General features: G+C 35.6%; 1 protein-coding gene across 2 annotated transcripts in view; it reads left to right on the top strand.

The window, feature by feature from the left end:
• LOC143687063 (ABC-type organic anion transporter ABCA8-like) overlaps positions 1 to 27,970 on the top strand; it is a 76,058-nt gene that overhangs the window by 23,854 nt on the left and 24,234 nt on the right. For both annotated transcript variants that reach the window (XM_077163678.1, XM_077163677.1), the window contains 17 exons: positions 110 to 336; positions 2,540 to 2,681; positions 2,945 to 3,130; positions 4,047 to 4,194; positions 5,662 to 5,830; positions 7,673 to 7,731; positions 8,617 to 8,727; positions 9,505 to 9,680; positions 10,122 to 10,241; positions 10,484 to 10,622; positions 11,191 to 11,281; positions 14,151 to 14,290; positions 15,898 to 16,017; positions 19,480 to 19,678; positions 21,013 to 21,179; positions 22,768 to 22,901; positions 23,459 to 23,596. In XM_077163678.1, coding sequence (XP_077019793.1) covers positions 110 to 336; positions 2,540 to 2,681; positions 2,945 to 3,130; positions 4,047 to 4,194; positions 5,662 to 5,830; positions 7,673 to 7,731; positions 8,617 to 8,727; positions 9,505 to 9,680; positions 10,122 to 10,241; positions 10,484 to 10,622; positions 11,191 to 11,281; positions 14,151 to 14,290; positions 15,898 to 16,017; positions 19,480 to 19,678; positions 21,013 to 21,179; positions 22,768 to 22,901; positions 23,459 to 23,596 — 2,466 coding nt within the window. The remainder of the gene's footprint in view (positions 1 to 109; positions 337 to 2,539; positions 2,682 to 2,944; positions 3,131 to 4,046; positions 4,195 to 5,661; positions 5,831 to 7,672; positions 7,732 to 8,616; positions 8,728 to 9,504; positions 9,681 to 10,121; positions 10,242 to 10,483; positions 10,623 to 11,190; positions 11,282 to 14,150; positions 14,291 to 15,897; positions 16,018 to 19,479; positions 19,679 to 21,012; positions 21,180 to 22,767; positions 22,902 to 23,458; positions 23,597 to 27,970) is intronic.

The raw sequence follows: 27,970 nt of genomic DNA, 5'->3' as shown, positions 1-27,970 counted from the left end.
AGCTGGACTCACGTAGGCCCATCATGCCAGCTTCAAGAAAGAGGGGATTGAAGGAAAACAGAACATGCCCTCCATTAATAGACAAATTTTGTTTAATGTCGTTCTTCAGATCACAACGAACCATTCAGTGATGGAGAAATTGATGTCAGTTACTGGAAAAAGTATGAAGATAAATCCTTTCATTAGTCAAGGAGGAATTATGACTGATTTCTTCATTTTCTTCTGCATCATTTCCTTTTCCCCATTCATTTATTATGTATCTATCAATGTTACAAGAGAGAGGAAAAAGATGAAGGGATTGATGGCGATGATGGGTCTTCGGGATTCAGCATTCTGGTGAGTCAAAAGTAGCTCAAATAAAATGGAGGAATTCAGGAGCATTGGGCTTCTTTTACCTACAAAGCATCATGATGAAAAGCTGATGATTTCATAGCATTTTCTTTTTTCCCTGTGAATGGAACAAATGGAATAAATTATCCTTGGTGTAATGCTTTACAGGCTGGGTGCTGCTGTCCTCTGAAGTGAAAAAAACATGACGGCAGTCAGAGAACTTGTCAGTTAAGGTGATGTTTCAGAGGCTGGACAGCCTCTGACACTTGCTGACCTGTATTAAAATATTTAACTTAGTGCTATGCTAACAATGAAGACCTGTTTAGTTCAACAGCTGAATAAGTCATCATATTTAGAGCGTGAACAGAAAAGCCATCACAGTGCTGGAGTGTTCTGGGAAATAACATTTTTATTTTTCTCCCGTGTCAGCCTCTATGCAGGAGCATCAGTGTAGCAGAGTGATATAATGTGACAGCCAGGCATCCATTTAAGTCTCAGCCTCACTTCTTACCAGTCATGTCGCCGGTGGGAAAATTGCTGAAAATAGTTGTCTGGATAGGCTCATCTGCAAAAATCAGTGATAATATTTACCCCTTCCAGTTTCCACAGGTTGTTGACTTGATTAATTAGTGTGATGCTTGTAAAATCCTAACTTGTCTTTTAGGATGCTCAGATATATTGGTTTTCTGTTGCCACATAATAGATTAACCCAATTTTAGAGCTTAAGCATCATTAAGTTTCTGTGAGTCAAGAGCACAGCCACTGGGTCCTCTGCCCGGGATCCCGCAAGTCTTCAAGACGTTGGTTGCACTGAAGCTGGGGGTGCCCTCCCACATGCATTCGGTTCATTGGCAGGATTCAGTCCCTTGAAACTGGAGGGTTAGGATCCTGTTTCTCTCGGCTTCTGGAGCACCCCACAATCCATCAGCAGTTCACACTGTGCCTGTCTACTTCCTTCCTGGAAGGCGGCAGGAGCAGGTTTCCCTGGTTTCTTCCTCCGCATCCAGCTGTAGAAAACTGCTTTGAAAGGGCACCCCTCCCTGGGTTCGGTGCACCCACGATATTCTCTCTCTAGTCAGAGTCAGCTGACAGTTATTCTGGTCTATTCATAGGTTCCTCTTTCACTCAAGGACAGAGGGACACCAAGGGACACCAAGGGGCAGGAATTCAGGGGAACCTCTTAGAACCCCACCTACCACATTTAATAAAAATTAACGGTAAAAATTGATTTGGGCAGTTCCGTGTACATGGAAGAATGCAGAATTCTGGGCCCCAATTTACCACTTAACAATGTAACACCCCTTAGTCAAAGGATCTGTTGCCATTTGAAGGTAAGGGCGTAGGTCTGAATACCAGATAAACGGGTTTATCTGAATGTTTGCTTGTATTCAAAATTTGTGGTGAAGCAAACTTATTATGGGAGTTACATGAAAACCAAAAGGTTTGTAAAAAAAACTGAATATCGATATTCAAAGAATATCGAAAATATGAAATATCCTGAGAAAATAGACAAAATCTTGCCTAAGAATTATTTTTTTAGTGTTCTATCTTAACAGAGTATGAATGTAGCAAAAGACAAGTATGCAGACCTCATGGTTTCCACGTGAAAAGATGAAAATGGCTTTTGAAAAAAGAGAGAGGTGCCAGGAGTCCAAAGAAGGAAGGCTTTCTTATTTCCAAGGAAATTCACAAAGTGCCTCTCTCCAGAGGGTCTCCACAGAAGAGAGGAAGACCTGAGATTCACTGAGGGATTGCCATGTATCACAGCACGTTCCTACACAGACGCCACGTCAGGAGTCCTCACTTTAGAATATTCTATTGCCCAGGGGCATAAAAGGGCTAGAATAGTGAGACTTGGTCCAGCCTCACAGAGTTAGAATGCAGCAGAGAAAATGTTTGAACCCAAATCTGTCAAACTGGAAGCCTAGATTTTCCTCTTGTGCTCAAAGATTTGTGTGTGTGTGTGTGTGTGAAATTAATTTCATTAATTATAATGAATGCTGACTTCATTAATATATATTTAATTATAAATTAAATATAATTAATCATGTATATATATTTCACCCACAGTGTTTACATATCTTCGAAAGCTTGATAAATAAATGGTAAATGAGAAAATGGATGAATGATGTTAAGATCCTTCCAGATCCTTGTTTCTAATATTCAAAAGAAAACAAAATACTGAAGACCCACTCTGTTTCCATCTTAGGCTCTCCTGGGGTTTGCTGTACGCTGGTTTCATCGTCATTATGGCCTCTTTCTTGGCTGTCGTCATTACATCTATCCAGTTTGTCATCCTGACTGGCTTCCTGGTGGTCTTCACCCTCTTTCTCCTCTATGGATTGTCTCTGGTGAGTTGGTGAATTAACCCTCTCCCCCCGCCCCACCAGCTCTCACCCTCAGGAACAAGTGTTGGTTTCTAATCTCTTATAACCCCGCCTGCTCCTTTCTGTTTGCATGAGGAAGTCTGTAGATGAGTACACTTTGATGTGTCGTATTTGGGGATGTGACTTGCAGAACACAGTATAATTTTGTATATTAAATTTCTTATTTTTATGATGCCAATGATAATTCTCAAAGAACCACAAACCGACTGGGCCTTCTCTCATCGTAGATAGCGTTGGCTTTCTTAATGAGCGTCCTGGTGAGGAAACCTTTCCTCACTGGCCTCGTTGTGTTCCTTCTCACTGTCTTTTGGGGGAGTCTGGGATTCACCGCACTGTACAGACATCTTCCTGTGTCCTTGGAGTGGATTTTAAGTTTTCTGAGCCCCTTTGCCTTCACGCTTGGAATGACCCAGGTGAGAAGCCGTCATTGTATGTTTATGGCTTTTCCAAAATGCTTTTCTTCCCTGGAATTGAGTGATCTGTAATCATTACCAGGCTCAACGTTATAAGCTTTAAAACCCTAGAGAAGGCGCTCCTGTGAGATTGCAAAGATGAACTTTGAAAAGTTTTGCAAATATTTAGCGTAGCAAAATAGTCATTTAGTAAGTAAACAAAACAAAACAAAAAAAGGTCAATATATATTTTTGTACCCGTAATAAAGATTGTTTTCCTAGGCTATTAGATATGGCCTTGCTGTTGCAAACTAACTCTAAATAATTATTGCAATTCATATTTTACCTTAATGATTGAATAGCACACATGACTGTAAAAACCATGAAGTAACAAAGTTAAATTAAAAATACCCAGAAACACATTAATTGATTAGTAGGTTGTATATTTCTGTTCCTAAGATGTCCTTTCTCTTTATTAGACTCTTAGAACTCATCTTGCCATCCCTCCAATTAAATGATAGTTCCAGTCATTAAATACCCATTATTAAGTGCTGAACAAAAGCAATTTTTCAAGAGCATGAATTCTCTCTCAAGCTGACATCTTCAAAGAACACCATATCTTTATCCTATTTTCCATTTGATAAAGTTTGCTTAAGTTCAAGCTCAAATCTTATCATTTCCCATAGTTCCCTACCTCCTCCTAATGCTCTGAATTTTATTCGAAACATGTTTAAATAGCAGTTACTGCATTGTCTCATGGTTGTTCAGGTCCATGCCTTCCATTAGATTTGAGAACTGTAAGGCAGGCAGCCTCCTCATTTACCTGCATTCCCCAGTATGAGGCAAAACCTAGCTAGTTCCTTCCTGAGCTAAAACCTAAGTGTTTAAAATCATCATAAACCTAATCTCCTTTATTTAATTACTTTTCAATTTTCAGCTTTTACGCATGGACTATGATTTGAATTCCAATGCATTTCCTGCTCCATCGGATAGCTCCTATCTAATATTAGCAACCCATTTTATGTTGGCTCTTGATATTCTCCTCTATCTGACATTAGCAATTTACTTTGAAAAAGTCTTGCCAAGTAAGTAGTAATATTTTTTAAATCAAACATCATTTTAACAATTTTATTTCTTTAATTCAGTGTTATTTCTATTTTAAGACCCTCCTTTTGTTTGACAGGGATGAGGTGAGCACATTTATGCCACTGACAGATTGAGTTCTTCATATTTCTCTTGCGACTTGACTGGTCATAACTAAAGCCTCAATTTTATTTGTAGAATTACTAACCTTCGAAATTCCCTCTGTCTTACGTGTAAGGTTTGCTTCTTTTTTAAAAGAGATGCTTAGAAAACTAGTTCCGAAATGGGTACACCTGGAACTTAATCCTAGAACTGTGTAGCTGCTTTTGCCTAACTATTGAGCTCAGTGATTCTGAACCATCAGAACCACCAGGGGAACTTTAAAGAAATTCAGAGCCCAGCTGAACCCCAAGAGACTCTAATTTGATTAATCAGTAGTAGGACAAAGACATCTAAATATTTTACAAATCTCCCAAGGATTTTCACAATAGGAAAAGCATTGTCATAAATTTTAATTTCTATTGCCTTGCGTGTTACAAGAATATAAGTTCTACAAAAGCAGGGATGTGTTTTGTTTTCGGATGCACCCAGGCATCCACCACAGTATCCAGTGTACCCTAAGGGCTTGATAAGTGAGGCAGGAATGTTGGTTTGCTTTTCTATTCCTTCTTCTGTAATCAAGGGCAAGACCAGTGTCTTTCACCTCAACATTTCCTATTCAAGGCAGAATGCCAAGACCCTTTCATTAAAGAGGCAAGAGAAGGAAAGGTCAGTTGCAGAATATTAGAGAAATATAATACCTCCTATCATAATGTTTCCTAACAGCAGGAAGAGAAGTGATAACAAAACACAAGTATACTGTGTGTTAGTTTCCAGCAAGAAGTTCATGAATGATGTTAGTTTCCAGAAGAAGTTCTTAAAGCAGATCACAAATTGCTTCAGAGGAAAATTATTGCTCTGGGAGGAGATAAAGTATAAGTACAAAGTTGCTTTTTAAAAAATTCCATGCTATGTTAAGTTTCAGTAACTTCGTTTGCCCCATTCTTCTCCTTTCTTATGGCATGTCACTTTGTTTTGTTGAATCTGTCCTATCTTCTCTTGGAAGATTTGTCTTATAGATCCAATACTGGCATCTCAATTTCTTCTTCCTTTGCCAGTACAATGGTCTAGACAGAATTCAGCATGCACAAAATATATTTAGACTGTATTTCAATATTTGGCTTTCTTGAAGTTAAGAAACTTCTTAACGATTATTTAAAGTCCCCCTGAATTTTTAAAATAGGAGCAATTATTATAATAGATATATCTCAGTGATTTTTTTTTTCCTTATGATACCATGTGTATCAAGACGTATGCATCACCTTGTGTGGACAGTGTGTACAGGTTTAGCAACAGCACACTGCCATCGGTGAGACAGTATCCCTTAAAGTACAACTAATTCTATATGTAATTGTTTCCTGCTCATGTAGGTAAGTATGGACGCCACTATTCACCCTTGTTTTTCCTGAAGTCCTCATTTTGGTCACGACAACAAAAGGCTGATCATGAGGCATTTGAAGATGAAATAGATTCTAATCCTTCATCTAACGACGCTTTTGAGCCAGTGTCTTCAGAGTTCCGCGGGAAAGAAGCCATCAGGTAACACGGAGGCAGAGAACAGGCCAAAGGCTGAGAAGTGTATAGCTAGCATTGGGCCCGCCAAAGGCACAAACCAGGCAAGCAAAAACCTGAAGCTGCCATCAAACCTCACCCAGGTTAAATCCATCACTCCCCACTCAAAGTTTAAAGAAAAAATTCCTTCAAGAACACCTAGCTGTCTTTTAATGTTGACATTTACATGTTGCACCCCACCCAACTCTGAGTTCTATGGAAGGATAGTATATGGGATGGAAAATCACCAGCAGAGATCATTTGACAAAACTCTTATCGGGTTCCCAATTTTCCGTTTGTTGTTTCTCTTCTCCTCCCTTTGCATCCCTCATTCCTTTGTTAGTTCTCCCTGATTCACACTTTGTCCCCACCTCATTTATTATACCTCCTTTTTCTCCCTCTTAATTTTTAAACTTCTCTTTCCTTTTCTATTTATTGCCTTTTACTAGAGGATTAAAAAACCGGGAAGAGGAGGTGAAAAATGAATAAACATAAAAGGGATTGAGGAAAATATGCTTTTTGGAGCCATGCATGGTTCATTCTGGGTGACAATGAAAAGTCCTTTTCTTTTTCTTTTTTGTTAGCACTAATTGTCCTTAGTACCAGAAGAGAAAATAATACGAAGAAAATCCTCAAGGTCCTGAGGTTTCGGATCTGACCCATCCTTCAGTGGCCAGCACCTGTCCGTTCCTCTGTGAACGTCTCAGATTACACCAACCTAAAGAGCTTCTAGAACATATTTCATTTCTCACTTAGAACCCCTTCCATATTTGGCTTTGGTATTTATATTTGCAGTCTGACAAACTGGGTTTAACCTCAGGCAGAGCAGCTAAAAGCAGAACAATGGCTTTATTTGCTTTGGTTATTTGTTTCTGTTTGTTCCTCTTCTGTTCTCTGTTGCACCCCTCCCAGCTCTGAGTTCTATGGAAGGATAGTAAAATAGATGGAAACAGAGCTGAGAAAATCCAGTTAAACAGTTGAATGGGACCAGGGTAGTAGATGACAAAAGAAGAGCCATACTTTGAATTTAGTTTATGGATTTTAAACTTACCTGGTGAATAAAAACATGCAGATGAAGTGCCTAAGATTCCAGACCTATAATTAGTACCCAGCATATGTTAATTCCATTCCCTCCAATCACCAAGGATTCTAACTACCATCATCTTATGTTTATTGAATGTTTACCATGAGTTAAGTCCTGTGCTTGCAACATGAAATATTTCATTTACCTTTAAAATAACCCTAAATTACGAGTTTTCAGGTTGTAAAGACTGATGCTTACTTGAGGTAAGTGCACTGGTTAAACCGAGAGAGCTACTAAGTGGTATAGATGGAATGAGCTCAGATGAATAGGACTCATGCTTTTGCTATTACTGACATTTTAACCCTCTTCCTTCTACAATCCTTGCATTTCCTAACCAACCTCAGGAGACCTGATCCAAGATAACCAAAGGTATTATACCTAACCTGTGCCCGTGGTTCATGATGCCCTAGTGTTATCCCTTGAGCTGGCTTCCTTGGCTTTGCAGTTCAGAAATGGTTCTGGTTCCCAATACTAACGTTGGGCCGTAGCTCAAGCTATGAAATCAGAGTCTCTATTGATGGGCACCAAGTACAGGTACAACTTTAAAACTCCTCAGGTGAACTAATGTGTAGCCAGGATTGGGAAACAGTGTCCTAACTGCATTGAGCATGTAACCATGACTATGAAAGTGAAGGTCTTCCAGAGATTCCTGTACCCTGCAGATAAGATTCATTCAACCTGTCAGTCAAATTCAGAAATGCAAACTGAAGAAAACTGTCACCTTGAAGGTTTTTTCTTTTTTTCAGAATCAGAAATGTTACAAAAGAATATAAAGGAAAGCCTGATAAAATAGAAGCTTTGAAAGGTAAAAGAAAAAAAAAGGTTGTATTGATATTGATTGCCTGATTTTGTTTTTGTATGCTGTATGGTGGGGTCACATTTCATTCTTTATCCATGTGAGTATTCCCTTATTGCAACACCATTTGCTGATTTTTTGTTTATTTGGTTTTTCATTTATTTGTTTGCTTATTTGTTTGTTTGGGAAGTGCATGGTTCCGAGAATTCTACCATGAACTACCTTTGCACCCCCTGATTTCCTGATTTTGATACAATTTGTTTTGCTATTGGTGGGCATGTAGTGGTGGTATTTCAAATTCATTTGAGGCATTTTATACATTTTCCCTCCGAACTGCATTATTTCTACTGTGTGGAAGAAAGAATTAGATAATTTTGAAATTATATACATTTAAAAGATATATTGTGTTATACTGGATAGCATAGGGATATTCTGGGGTTTTTTCTGTAAACTCAAATTTTTCTAATTCTAAAGCTATTTACATAATGTAGGCTTTTCTTTTGCACAAAAAAAGTTACCTGCATCAAATAATTTTTAACCAGATAGTAATTTACTATTGATCTATTCTTTCATTCAATAAATATTAGCATCAACCTGCCATATGCCAGGAAATGTCAATGAATCAAGGAGTATAAAAGTGCTTCATGCCTTTAAAACCAAGGGAGTTCAAATTTTTCAAGAAAGGTCATTTTAAAAAATAAGTTCATTAAGAGAATGTTTTGTTATTTTTATTTTGAATTTAACAAGTTAATGTGTTTATACTTAGAAAGCATTTCATTCAGGACATAAAGAACAATTCATTGGCTCCTTAATGAAATTTTGCTTACGGTTTTAATGGTTTTCCTCCTTTCCTTCCTGCCTCTTTTACTTCTTTTCTTTCTTCCATTTTTCCAGATCTGGTATTTGAAATATATGAAGGCCAGATCACTGCAATACTTGGTCACAGTGGAGCTGGGAAGACAACCTTGTTAAACATTCTTAGTGGATTGTCGGTTCCTACCAAAGGTAAGAATTTTTACCCAAAGCAAGGTTGATAAATAAATCACTTGTTAATATAAATATAAAATAGTTCTGGCCATCACTCATAAATACATATACCTAGGGTTATAACCCTTGAACTTTGTATTTTTAATTTATAGAAAAATAATATCTCATTGGTATATATGGGACTTGAGTATTCCTATGATAATTATTTTCCTGGTCATTAGACCAATTTGGCATTTCGACTTGTATCAGTTAGCTTTTGCTGCATAACAAACCATCCCCAAACTTAATGGATTAAAACAAAGGCATCTTCTTATTTCTCACATTTCTGTGGGTTGGCTGGGCAGTTTTTGATCTAGACTGAAGTGGCTGAGGCTGGACAGATTAGCATGGCCTTGACTGGGTGATTTGCATTTCTCTGCCCATATGGACTTTGATCTCCTAGGAGATTGGCCTGGGATTCTTCACCCAGTTTCCCCATGTACCCAGAAGCATGAAAGGAGAAAATGGTAGTGTGAAATTACTCTACCATCCTCTGCTAGTATCATGTTTACTCAGGCTCCGTTGGTGAGATAGACAAATCTCAATGCTGGGGGTAGGAGGAATATGCTTCAAGTGGGGCCTTTTTGTTTTCTTTAATGTACCACACAACTAAAACGGAAGTCATAATTCCTTAATTGTATAATCCTTGAAGACAGAATCATACTTCTAAAATTTAATTAATAATTGTACTGTGATTTCCTCATTTATAAAGATCTTCAACATTATCCTGATGGGAACTTTTAATCTTTCTTATAGGTTCAGTCACCATCTATAATAATAAACTTTCAGAAATGGCTGACTTGGAAGATATCAGCAAGCTCAGTGGAGTTTGTCCACAATCCAATGTGCAATTTGAGTTCCTGACTGTGAGAGAAAATCTCAGGCTCTTTGCTAAAATAAAAGGGATTCTGCCAAAAGAAGTGGATAATGAGGTAAATAAATACAGGAGAACAAATGTGTTGGTATGAGATGCATGAGAATGTTAACTCTATCTGCATTCTTTATTTTTTCATTCAATTATTTGTGGGCAAATGATTGTATAAGTATTGGGTAAGAAGATAACAGTTAATATCTAAAATTTACATGTGCCATATTATTATCCTTAACTTTAATACACTAACTCATTTATTCTCCGCAACAAAATTTTGGAATAGGTACTATTTGATATCTGCATTTTGCACATGTGGAAACTGAGGTTCAACGAGGGAAAGTAATTTACCAAGATTATGCATTTAGTTATCATGGAATGATATTCAACCCAGGCTAGTCAGTCTGACTTTTAATCATTACAATGTACAGTCTCGTATTTATAAATTAAAAAGAAAGAAAGAAAGAAATTGTGGTTCACACTGCAAATGTTGTCTTTTGGTTAGGTACAAAGAGTTTTGCTGGAATTGGGAATAAATAACATTTCAGATGTCCTTGCTCAAAATTTAAGTGGTGGACAAAAAAGAAAACTAACTTTTGGGATTGCCATTTTAGGAGATCCTCAGGTAAGGTGAACTAAATTTGCAAGTGAATTCAAATTTTAAAATTACGAAACTTGTGATTAACAGTTCAAATCCCTTATTTGCAAAGGATATCTAAGATAAAATATTTGTTGTAGAACATTCTAGGAACAAAATCTTAACCATGATACTTTTTTAAATATAAATAATTTATAGTTTCTATATTGCTTTCTGGAATAATTTCACCTTAAGTGGAAAATGCCTTTATGTACATCCCTCCTCTGTAGGTTTTGCTATTAGATGAACCAACTGCTGGATTGGATCCCTTTTCAAGATACCAAGTATGGAACCTCCTGAAAAAGCGTAAAGCGGGCCATGTGACCCTCTTCAGTACCCACTTCATGGATGAAGCTGACATACTGGCTGGTGATTGCCAATTTCCTTTAGTATTATGATGAGGACATCAGGAGACCTGAGAAATATGGATTGGAATTCCAAACTTCTGTATTTTTATTGGTGATGATATCAATTAGACCCAGAGAATCTGACTCCCAACTCATTTGAACATATCCTGTAGAATTCTGTGTCACTGCAATTACCCAGGGACATGATCTGCCAGGAAATTCACTGATCTCAACATAAGTGATCGTCTATATTCTAGGGATTTACATTTTTATTCAGAATTTAAGTAAACCAATTTGAAATACTCAAATAACTTTAAGGTGTGATTCATTAAAATATTTAGTGCCATGATTCAGTATACTAGAAAATACACCCACATAATCTTGCTGATGAGTTGGACGGCAAAAGAATAGCCTAAGGTATATAAATGGGAACAAAATGCATCTATTTCAGTTAATCCTTTTTAAGCTCTGTATTTGAGACCCCAGAAGTTCATGAATTAGAGTTAGACCATGTAGCCTACTCCCTGTCTTTTCTCAGAAATGAATGCATAACTTCCTGACAAGCTTTCTTCTTGCATCTTTCCTTTCAGAGAGGAAAGTATTTCTCTCCAAAGGGAAGCTGAAGTGTGCCGGTTCTTCTCTGTTTCTAAAGAAGAAATGGGGGATTGGATATCACTTGAGGTATGGCCTCTTGAGGAGGCTGAGAATGAGAACTGAACTACAGAAAGGCCAAGTGCCTGAAGCAAAAACGAAAGAAAACCTTTATTATTATACACAGATGCTTGTGTATACACACACACACACACACACACACACACACACACACGTGTGTGTGCATTAGCATATGCTGTTTTATGTATATATGAGAGAGACTGGCTAGCAGATCTGAGAGATTGAAAATACAAATTGATTTAACAAAAGTTTAGAAAAATGTGATGGAAAATCCCTCTATAGCACACTGTGTCTTGAGGGAGACGTGCATTCAGAGAACTTTCTCCACAGTGACACATGGTTTTTCACGCCCTGATAATCTCTCACCCAGGGTAATAATGTGGTTTCTTATGTATCTCCTAACTTTTATTCCTCCTCCAAGTTCTTTTTCTCCTTTCTTGTTCTTTCTCTCATTTCCATCTTCTTCATTGTATTACTATTATTATTTTCAATAGCAACATGTTATTATTATTTATTGAGTGATTCAGAGATATAATTTTTTTACTCAAATCTTTTTTTTTTTCAATTAGTAACTATTGTTCCTCTTACTCTACAGATGACATTATAGGCTCCCTAGGTTATTGATTAATAGCATCAGGAATTGATCCAAGATATTTTTAACTTTAAGTATAGTATTCAATTCCATATTATAAACTAACTTTTAGTTTATACATGAAATTTGCTAGTTCTTCTGTAGGACGGTGCCCATGTATATCATCCATACTCAAAAAAAAATTGTGAGAACAACCAAAAATAAAATAAAATAATAAAAGTACTCTAATGGTCCCATTGTATCTACCAGAATCCCAGCCACTTAGCCAAGTAAGCTTGTGACTGCCCGTCCTGACCTGCATGATTTGCTGCAACTCAATCCAACACTCTTTAGTTAAAATGAACTATCGTTGCTCCTTGTACATGCCCTGTGATGGTCCATGTTTTGCCTTTATTTGAGGCACTTCCTGTGACAGACACAGTCTCCTTAAACCCATGCCCATCTGTCTAAGTACAAAAGAGTTATTTGAATGATCTCATCATGTAGACTCTCTTAGCCTCCAGCTCTATGTAAACTCCCAGTTTCCTGATTTCCTAAAGCCATTTGTTTGAATCTTTTTTTTTTTTTTTTGGAAATTAATTGAACATTCTGACTCTCATACTTAACCTCACTTATTTCTCACTTATAAATTGGAAGTAATAATTCCTAGTTGCAATTAAAAATTATAGAAAAAATAAATGAGATAACACCTGCCGCACTGCATGGTGACATAATGTGTTGGTGGAGGGATGCCCACTCATAAATCTCTCTTCTTATTATTTCTTCTAAACCAGGGATCAGCAAATAATTGCCCATGGCCAGACTCTGGACCCACTTCTTATTTTCGTGAATAAAGTTTGATCGGAACACAACCAGGCCCACTAAGTTCCATATTGCCTGGTTGTTTTTGCATTACAGTGGCAACACAGTTGAGTGGTTGCAGCCCAGACCCAACAGAGGCAAAGCCTAAAGTACTTACTGTCAGGCCATTTACAGGACATTGTTTGCTGAGCCCTGCTCTAAACTGGAAGCTCCTTGAAGGAGGGTGCTATGCCCTGCTCACGCAATCTTTACAGTACTCATCAGCACAAGTCCTTGTAAGTAAGCAAGAGATATTTCTTGAATTACTTTTAATTTTTGAAGTGGCATCAGTGAGGGCAATTATGATTTTTTTCTTCATTCCTTCAGTGTATTTCACTGGTTCTAACAATGGCATATATTCTTGCAAGTTCATGCATATCTTATGAGGAAATAGAATACTTTTGACTTAAACATTTGGTGAAATAAAAGTGCTGCCATTATTTGAGGGTTTGCTAAAAGAAAATCTCACTATTATTCAGTTCTTAAAACAACCCTATATATTAGGCATCATTATTCCATTTTACTAATGAGTAAACTTTAGATAGGTTAAATAACACATTTCAAATGGCAAAGCCAAGTCTTGAAGCCAGGTCACTCTCTGTTTCATCTACTTTATAACCTCGATTCATAGATTTTGTAGACCTATTTTATGTTTTCTACAATGACAAAGTATTTGTGGTGTTTTCAAAAAGCTGGACACATTTTCTCAGTAACTGTTTGTTCTTATTCAAAGTCCTGGGACTAGCACAACAGAGAATGCAAAATTTAATCACCCTACCACCCCAAACCCACATTCATCCTTAATTAGATTCGACTTCAGGGCCCTGTTACCTTCATATCACTTATTACCATTGATAACTATCTTACTTATTTGCTTGTTTGTTTTTTTGCTTGTCCTGCCCAGTAGACCATCAGTCTCATAGGAACTGACAGCACTTATTCACTACTTTCCTCAGTAATTCAGGCAATACCTGTTACATTACTGAGCACTGAAGACATTTGCACTGGATGACTAAGTGGAAAAACTGAACCAGTTTTGCTCCTATGCCTATCAAAAGATTTGCCCTGTTCTTGCTCAATGCAACAATACTATTTAGCCAGCTTAATCTTCATTTGAAGAGAATCTTCAACATTATTCATTTTGTGCTGGTATCTTCTCAGTAGTTGTTCTCCCCTTCAGAACTTGGACAAATGTCGACTTTCTCTGGGTATCATCCCCAACTAACCTGACCAGTCATTTTCATTAGCTCATTCTTTGCTTTCTGCCACCACATTTATAAGATGTGATTTTTGCCCTCTAATTTCATGTCTGCATTGGCCCGTTTCTTGCATTACATCATAACTTATTTTTGATTCATCCCGCAGAGATTACTAATTTTTTTTCCTAGTATTGGAGGATACGTCAAAAACATATCCTTTTTTTTTTTTTCTTTTTTTGAATACCAGTTTGCAGTTGAACGAAATGTGTGTTCAGGAGAAAGTAACATCACTTATTAAACAGCACATCCCTGATGCCAAATTATCAGCAGAAAGTGAAGGAAAACTGATCTATACGTTGCCTATAGAAAGAACAAATAAGTTTCCAGGTAATGTACATGAACACCATGAAATCAAATATGTAAGTAATAACAGTATGATAGCTGGATTACATAATTCATAGTAATAGTTGCATTATCATGCCTGGACATTTTAGAAAACTTCGAGTCTTCTTTTATCTTGCTATGTGTGGCAGGACATTCTAATATTCATTCATAGCCATGCATAAATGGCTGAAATGGTTAACAACCTCTGATTTAACTACTATGTTAAATGATCCATGATGTGACTGTTTCTTGCTATGACTTTTGTGATAACTTTGGATTTTTCAAACCAATACATAAAAGTTTATTGATGATGTTTTTATACAGGGACTCTGCTCACTGATAATGGGGCACAGCGGGGGTACAGGTTGAGTGACTGAAACGAATGACCTTGTCATATGAGTGGAAACTAAGGGCACATAAATTACCTCACAGTCATTCAAATATACATTTTATAATGACAACACAGGTATCCCTAGGAAATTAGTGAATTTTTATAGGAATTATAATTTGGAGAACATTTATAAAACTTTTAGGTAGAATGAAAATGACACATCATGCTCACTAACTGTTTAAATCTTACTTACTTTCTGCTTTTCTGTATATGGTACTCCAACTGAGATAGTAAGTAACATAATTCTCCTTTCATCTGCATATAAACCCAGATTGAAGCCCCAGGACTTCTTAATCACACTAGGATTTAGAAATATGTTTTAATTTAAACTTCATTGAATTAGCCATTATAATTTAAATCCATATAGGTAGAAAGATTTCGATGAATAAACTAAAAAACGAATGGATACAGAATTTCCTACTATTTCCAGAAAATGCCCTGAGTCTATTCCTCATTTCTTTCTATCACATCTAGTGAATTTTTTCTTTCATAGTCAGAAGCAGGAATGAAAAAACAAATAAACATGTATCCTATGTGCTCCCTTTAACAGATATTTTCTGAACTAGTGACGGTTCTGTACCATCCAATTATTTCTCAAAAAATTGGTACTTTTTCTTCTGTTGGATAGAATTAAAATAGCACTCTTAAAAAGACCCTTCAATTAATTTGACTTAGAATTGGAACAATCCAGAGTTCCATTATTAGATAAATTTTTAAAGCAAGTCATATAAAAATTAAAATGAAATTCTAATAAAAATACGAGTGAGTATAAAGTAATATTTGATTATAAATTAATATCTAGCACATGACATAAATGGAAAATAAAATATAAAATTTGAAGAATTGGTTTACTGCTTATGAAATTCTGGTTTTTTTTTTTTAAAGGAAAGACAGAGAGAAGGAAGGAAGGATAGAAGGAAGGAAGGAAGGAAGAAAGGGAAACATCTTTAAACATTTTCTTGTTTTTTTATTGTATTTTGTTTTTCCGTTTTTTGTTACATGGGCTGGGGCCGGGAATCGAACCGAGGTCCTCCGGCATAGCAGGCAAGCACTTTGCCCGCTGAGCCACCGCGGCCCGCCAAATTCTGGTTTTTAAACTATCTTTAACATATCACAAATACAATGTCATGTAAATATATGTATCTTAGTTTTAAAAGTTGTACTCAGTGCACTTGTGGTTTTCGTTGTTTTGATTTGCTACTGTGTGTACGTTCTTTAGAACTTTACAAAGATCTTGATAGCTGTCCTGGCTTGGGGATTGAGAATTATGGTGTTTCCATGACAACTTTGAATGAAGTGTTCCTAAAACTAGAAGGACAATCAGCAATTGATGAATCAGGTAAGTAAACTGCATGAAAGCTATCATACAAATGTTAGTAGTATTCACAATACTTAAGGCAGTATATATTGCAGGAGGACACTGTTCCAAAGATGTTTTCCTTAGAATGGATTATCTCAATGTATGCTTTGTCATGTTCACTTATTCTTTCCTCCCCCAGTTCAAATCTGCTGTTGAGCTCCTCTTTTCAGTTATTGTACTTTTTCAATATATATATGATCCTGTTTTATTATTTTTATCTCTTTAGTGATATTCCCTATTTGATGAAACATTGTTGTCATCCTTGGTTATTTGGGTGCTGTTTAAGTTGCAAATTTTTGAGGATTTCCCTGATATTGTCATTATTGACATCAAATGTTTTAGAGCAATGATAAAACATAATTATTACTTAAAATCTTTTGAAGTTTTTAAGACATAGCTTGAGCCAACATCTGGCCTGTATTGGTGAATGTTTCATGCTTATTTAAAAAGATATATCTATGTGTATTACATATGCGTGTGTGTATATGTTTAAAGCTATGTACTTTATGTATATATATATATTTATACATATATATTTATACATATATTTATACAAATATATATGCATATACTTTATGAATATATATTTATGGAACTCCTGTTGTTGTGTGGAGAGTTGTGTAAATGCCATTTAGGTCAAGTTGAATGATGGTCTTGTTCCAATATTCTTTTGCCTTACTGATTTATTTTTCTGCCTACTTCTTCTATCAGTTACAAGTGAGAGGTATTAACATCTCCAACTATGAATCTAGATGTGCCTAGATTTGTCTACTTTTCTCCCTTTAATGAGATAAGTTAATTTATCTAATTTGAGTTTCTGTCATTAAGCAAATATACATTTAGGATTAATATGTCTGTGAATTGCCTTCATTGTCATTATGAAAGCTCTCTTTTTTGAAAGTTCTCTTTTAACTCTTGTAATAGAAGTTGTCCTGAAGTCTAATTTGTTTAGAATTAATACAGCTAATTCAATTTCAATGTGATTTGTATTTGCACGGTGTATTATTCCACTGTAAATTTTTTTTTACTTGCTTATTCCTTTGAAGTGTTTATCATTAAACAGCATATAGTTTGAATTTGCTTTTATATCCATCTTTCAGTCTGATTTCCTGTCTATGTTCGTTTAGTCCATTTATTTATTTTTATTTATGCTGTGTGGCAGGTGTTACATTTCATTCTTTTTCCATGTGAATATCTCAGTATCGCAGCACCATTTGTTGATTTTTGGGGGGTGGAATGGGGAATGCATGGGCCGGAATTGAACCTGGGTTTCCCACATGGCAGGTGAGAATTCTACCACCAAACTACCCTTACACCCCCTGTCCATTTATTTATTTTATTGTTATTTGGGGGGGGGGTGCATGGTCCGGGAATCAAACACGGGTCTCCTGCATGAAAGGCAAGCATTCTGCCCCTGAACCACCCGTGCACCCCATTTATTTTTAATATGGCTATTGCTATGACTGGGTTTAAATCTATCACATGGTCCCATTTGTTCTATAGTCCTTCCTGCTTTCCGTATTTTATGTATTGTTAGTAAACCATTTTATCTCTATATTTCCTCTGTAGATGTATCTTTGTGTACATGTGTGTGTTTTGTGATCACCATATATATTATAATAGGGTCTTTTCATAGCATAGTCTATATTCCAATATTAGTATACTACTTCACACAAAATGTAATTATCTTCAAATGTATACTTCTATTCCCCCCTTTTCCTTCTGGTTGGTCTGTTTTTATATAGTTTACCTTTATATCTATTTCTTATAGCACATTAGTATTACTTGTACCACACAATTAATTGTCTTTTGCAAACTAACTCATATTTTCTGAAAAAGAAATATATATATGCAGAGAAAGAAAGTGAGAGAACTTTTGATTTTCCATTATACTTACCAGTGTATTATTCGTTTTTGCAGCTGTTAATTCTTTCTCTCACAATTTGCCTTTTATCTGGTGTCATGTACCTTCAGCCTAAAGGATTTCATTTAGCATTTCTTGTAATTCATTGCTAGAGACAAATTCTCCCATGTTTTGATTGTATGAAAATGTCTTTATTTTGTATTTTATTTTAATAATTAAAGCATAATTGCAAGTGATACAGAGTTCTGTAAAGAGTGTAGAATTCTAAATTCAGAGGTGTTTGTTTGCCTTCAGTTCAAGATATCATTCCTTTTTCTTCTAGTCTCTATTGATTGTGAAGTAGAGCTCACCATTGTCCGTATTACTATTCTCGTTTACACAACATGTTCCTTTCCTGGTTGTTTTTAGGATTTTTTTCTTTGAATACTGCTTCATAGGAATTTTTTATGTTTTTTTTGTTGTTGTATGCCATATTGCGGGGTCCCATTTCATTATTTTTCCATGGGAGTATCCTGTTATTGAAGCACCATTTGTTGAAGTTTTGGTTGTTTTTGTTTTTGTTTTGCTTGTTTGTTCGTTTTGGGGGGAAGTACATGGACCTGGAAAGGAACCTGGGTCTCCTGCATACCAGGCAAGAATTCTACCACTGAACTACCGTTGTAACCCCTTACTGTTTCATAAGAATTTGATAGCTTCATTTTGAATTTATATTGCTTGAGGTTATTAAAATTTTGGATCTCTGCATTGATAGTTTACATCTACTTTGGAAAACTTTACTCGATATTTCTTCATATATTTCCACTGTCCCATTCCTTCTCACGTCTCTTTCAGAAGCTATAATATTTTTGTTAGCTGTTTGATATTGCCCCATAGATCTCAGATGTTCTGTTTAGATTCTGCATTCTTTACTTCTTTCTATTTTGGAAATTGGATTTTTATTGACCGGACTTCAAGTTCATAAGTTCCAGGCATTATTGTTTCAGTATGCTGTAGAATTTTATCTTATTTTAGATCTTTACATCTACAATCATAATTGGAATGGTTTATTGATGTGTTTGTGTTGTGCTTATGCATTTATGGGTATGTGATTTTGAGATTTGGTATGAGGCTTATTATATCATTATATAATGGTCATCATGCTTGATATTTAAAAATTGTAGAGAACATACAAAAGAGTATACCTCATGAATAGATTATAAATCCCTCCAGCAGCAACCGTTTATAGTTCACCCCAGGTTTATAGCTTGTCATTTCTTTAGGTGCACACTAAGGTAAATTTTCCTTTTCCAATTTTATCAATCTAGGCACTGCAGTGAACTTGTTTATTTATTGTAGCCTCTTTAATGTGTTGTCTGTGTCTAAATCATTTTTCTCAGATCTTCTGCCTATTCCTTTTGTTAAATAAGTGAATTTTCATCTATTTTTTATATCAAGACAGCAATTGATACCACATATATTTCTGCTGATTATTTTGATTTTGCAGAAATTTCTACAATGATATACTTAATAACTATAGTAAGCTCAATAAAGTACAGCTGGAGTTGGATTTTATTAACTGCTTCTTTTGTGTTTTGCAGATGTTGGCATTTTGGGAGAAATACAAGAGGAAAGAGCTGGAAACACAGAAAGGCTTGTTGAGATGGAACAAGCGCTTTTTTCATTTAATGAGAGGAGAGAGACAACAAGTGCATTGGCTCTTTGGAGACAGCAGATTTGTGCAATTGCAAGGGTTCGCTTCTTAAAATTAAAGAACGAAAGAAAAGCTCTTATGACACTGTGAGTAGCAGTGCCATAATCTGTTTTTCAGTCAGTGAAAAACAAATCTGAGGTGGAAAACAAGAGCTAACAATTGCAAATAAAAAGAAACTTCTACATCTACAAAACACGATAAAGCGTAATATGCATTGTAGTCAGCGGTCCCAGTAGTCATCTACTTGCAGACCAGCAGATTGAATTTATAATGCTTCAGAGGGAAATTTAGGGGAAAAGTTGGAGTAATGTAAGTTTTTCTTAAAAGTTTTAAAATGTCAAGTTTTCTCTTTCAAATTCTCAACTATGGCAGGTGAAGGACACATTGGAATGTGTGTTTCCTTTCCTGGTACCCAAATAACAGGGCCTTAAATAGATGCTATGTGGTTATCCTACTGACTCTTCCCTGGATATCCTGAGTCTCCTATTGCCATCCTGTGGTTCTTCTCTAGATATCCCAACTAGTCTCCTCCAGCCCGCTCGAGTGAACATAGCTTGCTTTTCCTTCCCATTAAGTGTATAAGCAGCACATTCCCTAATTCCAACAGCCATGACCTCACACACGAGCATTCTGGTGTCCGTTGCACTTTAGCTGTCAACAAATACTTTGACCAAGTATCATAGATATAGGAGGCCCGGCCCCTAAGGAATCTTAATAAACACTTGCTGAATGAATAGGCAATGAGAATTCTTGAGATTAGCATGATCAAAGAAAAATCCTTGATTTAAGCTGGCAACACTGGAGACAATAAAGGATAGAGGGATGCCAGCCATTTAGCAAGAATCCACACAAAATATAACACTGTAAAATTAGAAATTATGAGTGTAGAAAGGTTTGAGGTAAGAAATATAAAGAAACTATCATAGCTAAGATTTTCAACTTGCTTGAAATGGGAAACATGGGAAAGGAGTGAAAAATAATTAAAATTTGAGCCTGGGAAACTAAGGAAATCATGCACTTACTGAAAGAAATAGGGACTATGAGAAGAGAAGAGAACATGAAGAAAATTCCACGTAGTGTTGATAGATTAGTTAACAGAAACAAGGAGCATCACATTGGAAGTCCAGGAGAAAGGTGATATCTGGGCATACAGTTAAAGGATACATATCCCATGAAATTGTCTGTTATATCCAATGGCCAGGAAGCAACAAGCGAAATGGACAAATGATAAATCTATATTTTTTACCTCCAATTTAGAGGTAGGAAAAGAGCCAAAAAGGCATTTCATGAATGAGACAGATAGCTATAGATGTTTAATTTTCATAATTTCTTTATTTCATTAACTTATAAACTGCTCAGACAGTTTTAAAAAGGTTGGGAAATGTCTGTGTGTTTATATCGTCAATTTTCCTCTATGTAGGCTGTTGATTCTGGTGTCTGGATTTGTCCCATTTCTTTTGGAGCGCATCCTCTTCAGAATACCTCAGAGCAGCTACACTTGGGAGCTTTCTCCTCATATGTACTTCCTTGCTCCTGGACAGCGGCTACGTGACCCCCTTACTCCTTTATTGATCATCAATAAAACAGGTGATAACGTGGTAGATACTCAATTTAAATATTTATATATATTTATACTATTCAGAGCACTATGTAGAAAATAGAAACGAGAGAGAAGAAAGAGTTTTCTCTTCTTCATCTGATGTTAAAAAAACTTACGAAACTTCAGGATGATGAGTGTGAGCTGAAAGGGAGTGGAGGTCATCAGAGTGCTTACTGGAGGAGAAATAAATTGCTTGGTGACAATTTAAAAAACTAGAGAGTTTGTACCAAGAAACATTTTTAACAGCTTTATTGAAACATCATTTCCATGCCATACAATTTACAGAATTGTACAACCATGACCACAATCAATTTTAGAATATTTTCACCACCCCAGAAAGAAATTCCAAGCCCATCAGCAGTTACTCTAAATTTTCCCCTCCACTAAGCCTAGACAACCATTAATTTATTTTCTGACTCTATAGACTTGCTATTCTAGACATTTCATATAAGTGGAATCATATAACGTATGGGCTTTTGTGAATAGCTTCTTTCACATGACACAGTATTTTCAGGGTTCATCAATGTCATAACATGTATCAATACTTCATTTCTTTTCATTGGTGAATAATAGTCTATGAATAAACCACATTTGATTTATTGATTCTTTGATGGGTGGTTATTTTGGTTGTTTCCAAGAATTGCTATTAGGAATACTGCTGCTATAAACATTCATATACAGGTTTCCACTTCTTTGGGGTATATCGTTAGGGGTTTAATTACTGGGTCATTTGGTGAATCTCTGTAACCTTTTAAAGAACTACTGAACTCTTTTTCAAAGTGGCTGCACCATTTTATATCCCCACCTGCACGTTTTGAGGGCTCCAATTTCTTCACGTCTTCACCAACTAGTGTTATTTTCTGTCTTTTTAACTATAGCCATCCTCACGTGTGTTAAATGATATTTCATTATGCTCTTGATTCACATTTCTCCAATGGCTAGTGATGTTACACTTGACAGTTGTGTGTCTTCTTTGGAAGAATGTATATTCTCTTTCCCTATTTTCTAATTGAGCTATTTTCCAATTTATTATTGTGTTCTAAGTGGGTTTTTTTTTTATGTTCTAGAAACAAGTCCTTCCTCAGATATGCTCCCATTTTGTGGTTGCCTTTTCATTTTCTTGAAAGTGTCCTAGAAGTTCATGGAAATCATATACCACCATTTCACATCTGTCTTCCTATACCAAGAAATGTCCTGTAACAAGAAACTAACGTACTTGTAGTAAAGAGAGCTTTAGTAAATTTGGTGATTAATTAGTAAAATTATATTCATCATTAAGCCTTTATTGGTTACAATTGTTCATTGCAAGATTCTAGGAAATAAGTATTGCAAATTGCCATACAGTGCCTTTTTATATTAGCAGTAATCATAAGCAAATGAACATATATTAAGCAAACTCAATGAGAAGGGAATAGATTTTAATGTCATAGCAGCAAACATATCCTCATGCAGACAAATATCCTGACAGTCCATGTTACAGTGTGTCATATAACTACATTAACTGTTATCTGTCTACTAATTTAGCAAGTTATTTTATTTGTAGTGTGATACTTAATATGTTTAACTACATATTAGGGACAAGAATTGATGATTTTATACATTCTGTGGAGCACCAGGACATAGCATTGGAAGTGGATGCCTTTGGAACTAGAAATGGCATAGACGACCCATCTTATAATGGAGCCATCATAGTGTCTGGGAATGAAAAGGTATGCAGGTCTCTAGTTAATGATTTTTCCCAAAGGTGTGGAAAGCTATTTAAATGTAACATTGTTATATTCAGGTCCCCAGTTGAAGAAATAAAAATGGAAAAAAATTTTATTACTTAGTGAATTGTATTCATTGGTTATAATAAAAAAATTAATTTGTATATCAATAATTGACGATCAATACAAAGTGTGTATATTAGCAAAATATGTGCTATGCAATGTCCATTGTCAAATGCAAATTTAAGTCCGCAAAATTCATATTTCCTCTCAAGGGTTTTATAATACACATATTCTGAAACTTCTGCTTTGTTCTTAAACAATAAACTTTCAACATCTGGCTTAGATATTCTTTGATCAGGCACCTCCAACTGATGTCCTGAAAATCACATGCATATATATCCAGGTTTTGTTTGACTCCCAAAGTACTTGTTTTTATTTTAGTTATTTTATGCCATTTTTAAAATCATGGCTTTTAAGTTAAAATGTTGAATTTTTACTTCTTTAGGAAAAAAACTAACATCTTTTAAAATTTATAATCTCATTTTTTTGTGTTTTAGAATTACAACTTTTCATTAGCATGCAATACAAAAAGACTGAATTGCTTCCCAGTTCTTATGGATATTGTTAGTAATGGACTCCTTGGAATGTTTAAACCCTCAGCACACATTCAAACTGACAGAAGCACGTTTTCTGGGGTAAGTATGTAATCTTACAGGTGCTATTCCATCAGGAATTTCCCAGGTCACTCCTTTAAGTACTGGAATATTACTCTTAATGAAAAAAATCAGTATATAATAAATTAGCATTTCGATTCATGCTGGCTCTGCAGCTTTGGAATATTAATACACTTTTAAGAACTTCAGGTTTTTACATGCAAAATAAAACTAATGAAAAAAGTTTTTAAGAGCATGTGAGGCAATGAAAGTGAAATTGTATAGCAATGTGACTAATATATAGTTGATAAACTATGTATCTGTTATAAGAATAAAAGATGTAAAAATAATTGACAAAATAAAAGCTTTATTATTTCTTTTAATAATGTTGCAAAAAAAATAGGACAAAACTCAGGCTAGAACTGCAAACTGGCTGCATTGGAATAACTCCAGGTTCTTGCCAAAAATATGAGTTCCCTGGGCCTATTCTAGACTTACCAGACCAACATGTCCATTTGTGGGGCAAGAAAATTCTGTTTGAACAAAAGACCCAGGTTTTTGGAATGTGTAAAGTTATTTAATTTTATGAAAACATAATATCTTCTATAGTTTGTGATTGTTCTTTTTTTGAGTATTTGGTTAATATGTTTGACCCTATTAGAAAGTTATTAGAACACAGAGACCATGCACTTTTTAATACTGCATAATTCCCTATACCTAGGATAAGGCCTGGAACATGATAAGCACTAAATTATTTGTTACATAAATAAGTGCAGATGAGATATCATCAAGTTACTCATGTCCCAGTCAAATCTAGGATTTTATGATAATAAATATGACTAATAACTATTTACTAAATAAATAGTGTACATAAAATGAATAAAATCTCCATCATTGTTTTCATATGCTCCAAAAGTTCTTTTTTAAATATTTTTATTGACAAATTTTCACACACATATATTCCATACATGATGTACAATCAATGACTTACAATATCATCACATAGTTGTGCGTTGATCACCATGATCATTTTCGGAACAGTTGCATCACTCCAGAAAAACAAATAAAAAGGAAAACTCATACATCCCGTCCCCCTACCTCTCCCTCTCATTGACCACTAGTATTTCAATCAACTCAATTTATTTTATTCCTTATCCTCCCATTATTTATTTATTTGTTTGTTTATTTATTTATACTCATCTGTCCATAGCCTAAATAAAAGGAGCATCAGACCCAAGATTTCCACAATTACACAGTTATATTGTAAAAGCTATATCATTACACAATCATCTTTAAGATCAAAGGAACACAGCTCAACGGTTTCAAGTACTTCCTTCTAACCACTCCAATGCACCATAAACTAAAAGGGGTATCTATGTAATGCATCAGAATAACCTCAGAGATAACCTCTGGACTCTGTTTGAAATCTCTCAGCCACTGTGACTTTATTTTGTCTCATTTCTCTCTGCTCCCTTTTGGTCAAGAAGATTTTCTCAATCTCATGATGCTGGGTCCTGACTCATCCCAGGATTTCTACCCCACATTACCAGGGAGATCTACAACCTTGGGAGTTATGTCCCATGTAGGGAGAGGGCAGTGAGTTCACCTGCCAAGTTGACTTAGAGAGAGAAGCCACATCTGAGCAACAAAAGAGGCTCCCTAGAGATGACTCTTAGGCATAATTTTAAGTAAGCTTCCTATCCTTTGCAGGTATATGTTTCATAGGGGCGAACTCCAAGATCAAGGGCTCAGCCTATTGATTTGGTTGTCCCTAGTGCTTGCAAGGCTATCAGGAATTCCCCAAATGGGAAAATTGAATATTTTCTCCCCAGCACACCAAGGGGACTTGGCAAATACTTTTTTATTCACTGCCCAAGTTACTCTGGAATATATTAGGGCATCACATTAACCTGGACAAACCAACAAGATCTCACATCCTGTTCAAGATTTCATGTAATTATGGTGTTCAAGTAAATTGACCATACCATTTAAATTAGATAATGTACTACCCAAAATACAAAACTTTGCACCAAATAAACATTTCCCCCTTTGGTCTCACACAGACGTTGAAGTTTTAATATATGGACCATATCATCCTTTACCTTGTATTCTGAGTTACTTCGTCTTATCCAGATCAGTGTCATCCTTATCTCCAGTTAAAGTCTGATCCCTTTTTCAACTTTTTAAACAGTTCTAGTATGGGGTAATTCTGATTTTCATAGCTGCAGAGCTCTAATTCTGAGTCTCAGTTGTCATATAAAATATTCAAAGTTTCTGGGTCTGAGCAGGTTACATAATAACAGCTCAGTATCTCAGAATTTAGATATAACAGTTACAACTCCTGAATGTATATGACTGTTGTAAGAGCTTACAATCTAGGACCTTTTGCAATAAGCCCCAACCTGATAACCCATGCTTTGACTTTAGTTCACCAAATTTTTATATCATAGTTAATCCGTATGATTGAGGCATGATAATATTCGTCTTTTTGTTCCTGACATTTCATTCAACATACACTCCTTAAGTTTCATTCACCTAGTTGCATGCCTCACAACTTCATTTCTTCTTGTGGTGGCTCAGTATTCCAGTGTATATATACACCACAGTTCTCCCTTCTTTTCCTCAGATATTGTACCCTTAGGACACCTCCATCCATTGCGAATCACGAACACTGCCACCATAACACCAGTGTGCAAATGTCCATTTGTGTCCCCACACTCAGTTTCTCTAGATATATACTGAGCAGCGGGATTTCAGGATCCTATGGCAACCCTACCCCTAGCCTCCTGTGGAACTACCACACCGCCCTCCAAGGGGCTGCACCCCTCAGTTTCCCTTCCAACAATGAGCAAGTACATCTTTTTCTCCACATTTTCTCTAGTACTTGTTTCTTTCTGTTCATTTTTAAAGTTTTATTAGAACATCATACAGTCCAACCTAAGTAAATAGACATGCCTTAGCCACCATAATCTATATGAAGACATTTCCTTTTCTTCCACAAAGAAGCTATACCTCTCCTCCCACCACCTGCTGATGTTTAGTTTTGGTCTAATGCCTTTGTTACATTCAGTGAAAGCATATTACACTGTTACTGTTAACTATAGACCCTAACTTGCATTGATTGTACTTTTTCCTATATACCATCCATTTTCAACACCTTGCAATGTTGACGTTTATTTGTTCTCCCTCGTGCAGAAATATTTTTATATTTGTACATTTAATCACCATCATTGTCCACTGTAAGCATGCCTAAATTATACCATCTCAGTCTTTCCAATAAGTTCTTAATTTAGGCTCTCATCCATACCTCACCGTGTGCTTCAGAAATAAAAAAATTCCTCTCAGTAAGAAACATAATTGTCAAAACAAAAAGTGTTGATCACCATCAAGTATTATATACCCTATGATTTATTTAATTACCCTACCATGACTCTGATGGCTTTTCCAATTTTCCAGTTTCTAACAGCAAGATAAAATATTAGAGCAAATTACCTTGAGCTTCCTTTCACCTACAAAGACATACTGTTTAGCTGGAGTGTCTGACACCAACCATCTCAGTTGATCTTGGATTTATGTGCCCAACATATTAACTTTAAATAATGTCTCTGAAAACTCATGGCATTCTTTATTTGAATCCACCTGTTTATTGTCCTCAACATAAGAAGCTTCTGTAGCAGTTTCAGAGCTTGCTTCTATCTTGTCCAAAATTAATGGATTTGCCAATGGATACTGAACTCATCCAATTCATCCTGCTTGCAGCGTGTTCTGGAAGAATTCTAATAATAAGCTTTAATCTCACCACCTTATGTTTAGCAAAGTGTTTTACTGATGGCCAGGCTGAAGACCATTGTGCCTTGGAAATCACATTCCTCGTAACGTGCTCAATCAAGCTATCACTATGTGAATCATAATAGTAAAGTTGGAACTGGCTTTCAAGACAGTTTGTGAATTTTCTATCCATACAGATTATTTAAAACAGGAGCAACAACAGGTGTAAAGGAGAGCAAAGTTTCACCTTGAAATTTTTACTTCCCCTCCTAGTACTTCATCTCAACTTTTGAATCCTCAACCAGTATTTATGGGGTCTCATAGTATATAAAAACATAACTTATTATCACTGCATCCATAAGACATCCAATATGATATTTTAGTCAAGCTGTCACATTTTAAATAAAGATCAGTTAAGAAAATGAATAGGATAACTATGAATTGTCATTATTTATTATTTAGCATCAGAATGAATTTTAGAATCACAAAAGGAGAAATAAAGAAATTTTGCTCTTTTATTACTTTCCAAACTGTATAATATTATCAATTAACTGACTTTCTTTGAATGAGTTTCCTTATCCATAAATGTGGGTGGAAAGGCAAAAGTCAAGCTCAAAATTGGATGGATGATTTAAAAGTTTGCAAATC

The sequence above is a fragment of the Tamandua tetradactyla genome, chromosome 6, assembly GCF_023851605.1.
Source record: "Tamandua tetradactyla isolate mTamTet1 chromosome 6, mTamTet1.pri, whole genome shotgun sequence".
Classification (NCBI taxonomy): Eukaryota; Metazoa; Chordata; class Mammalia; order Pilosa; family Myrmecophagidae; genus Tamandua; species Tamandua tetradactyla.
This window is presented reverse-complemented; position numbering and strand designations above follow the sequence as displayed.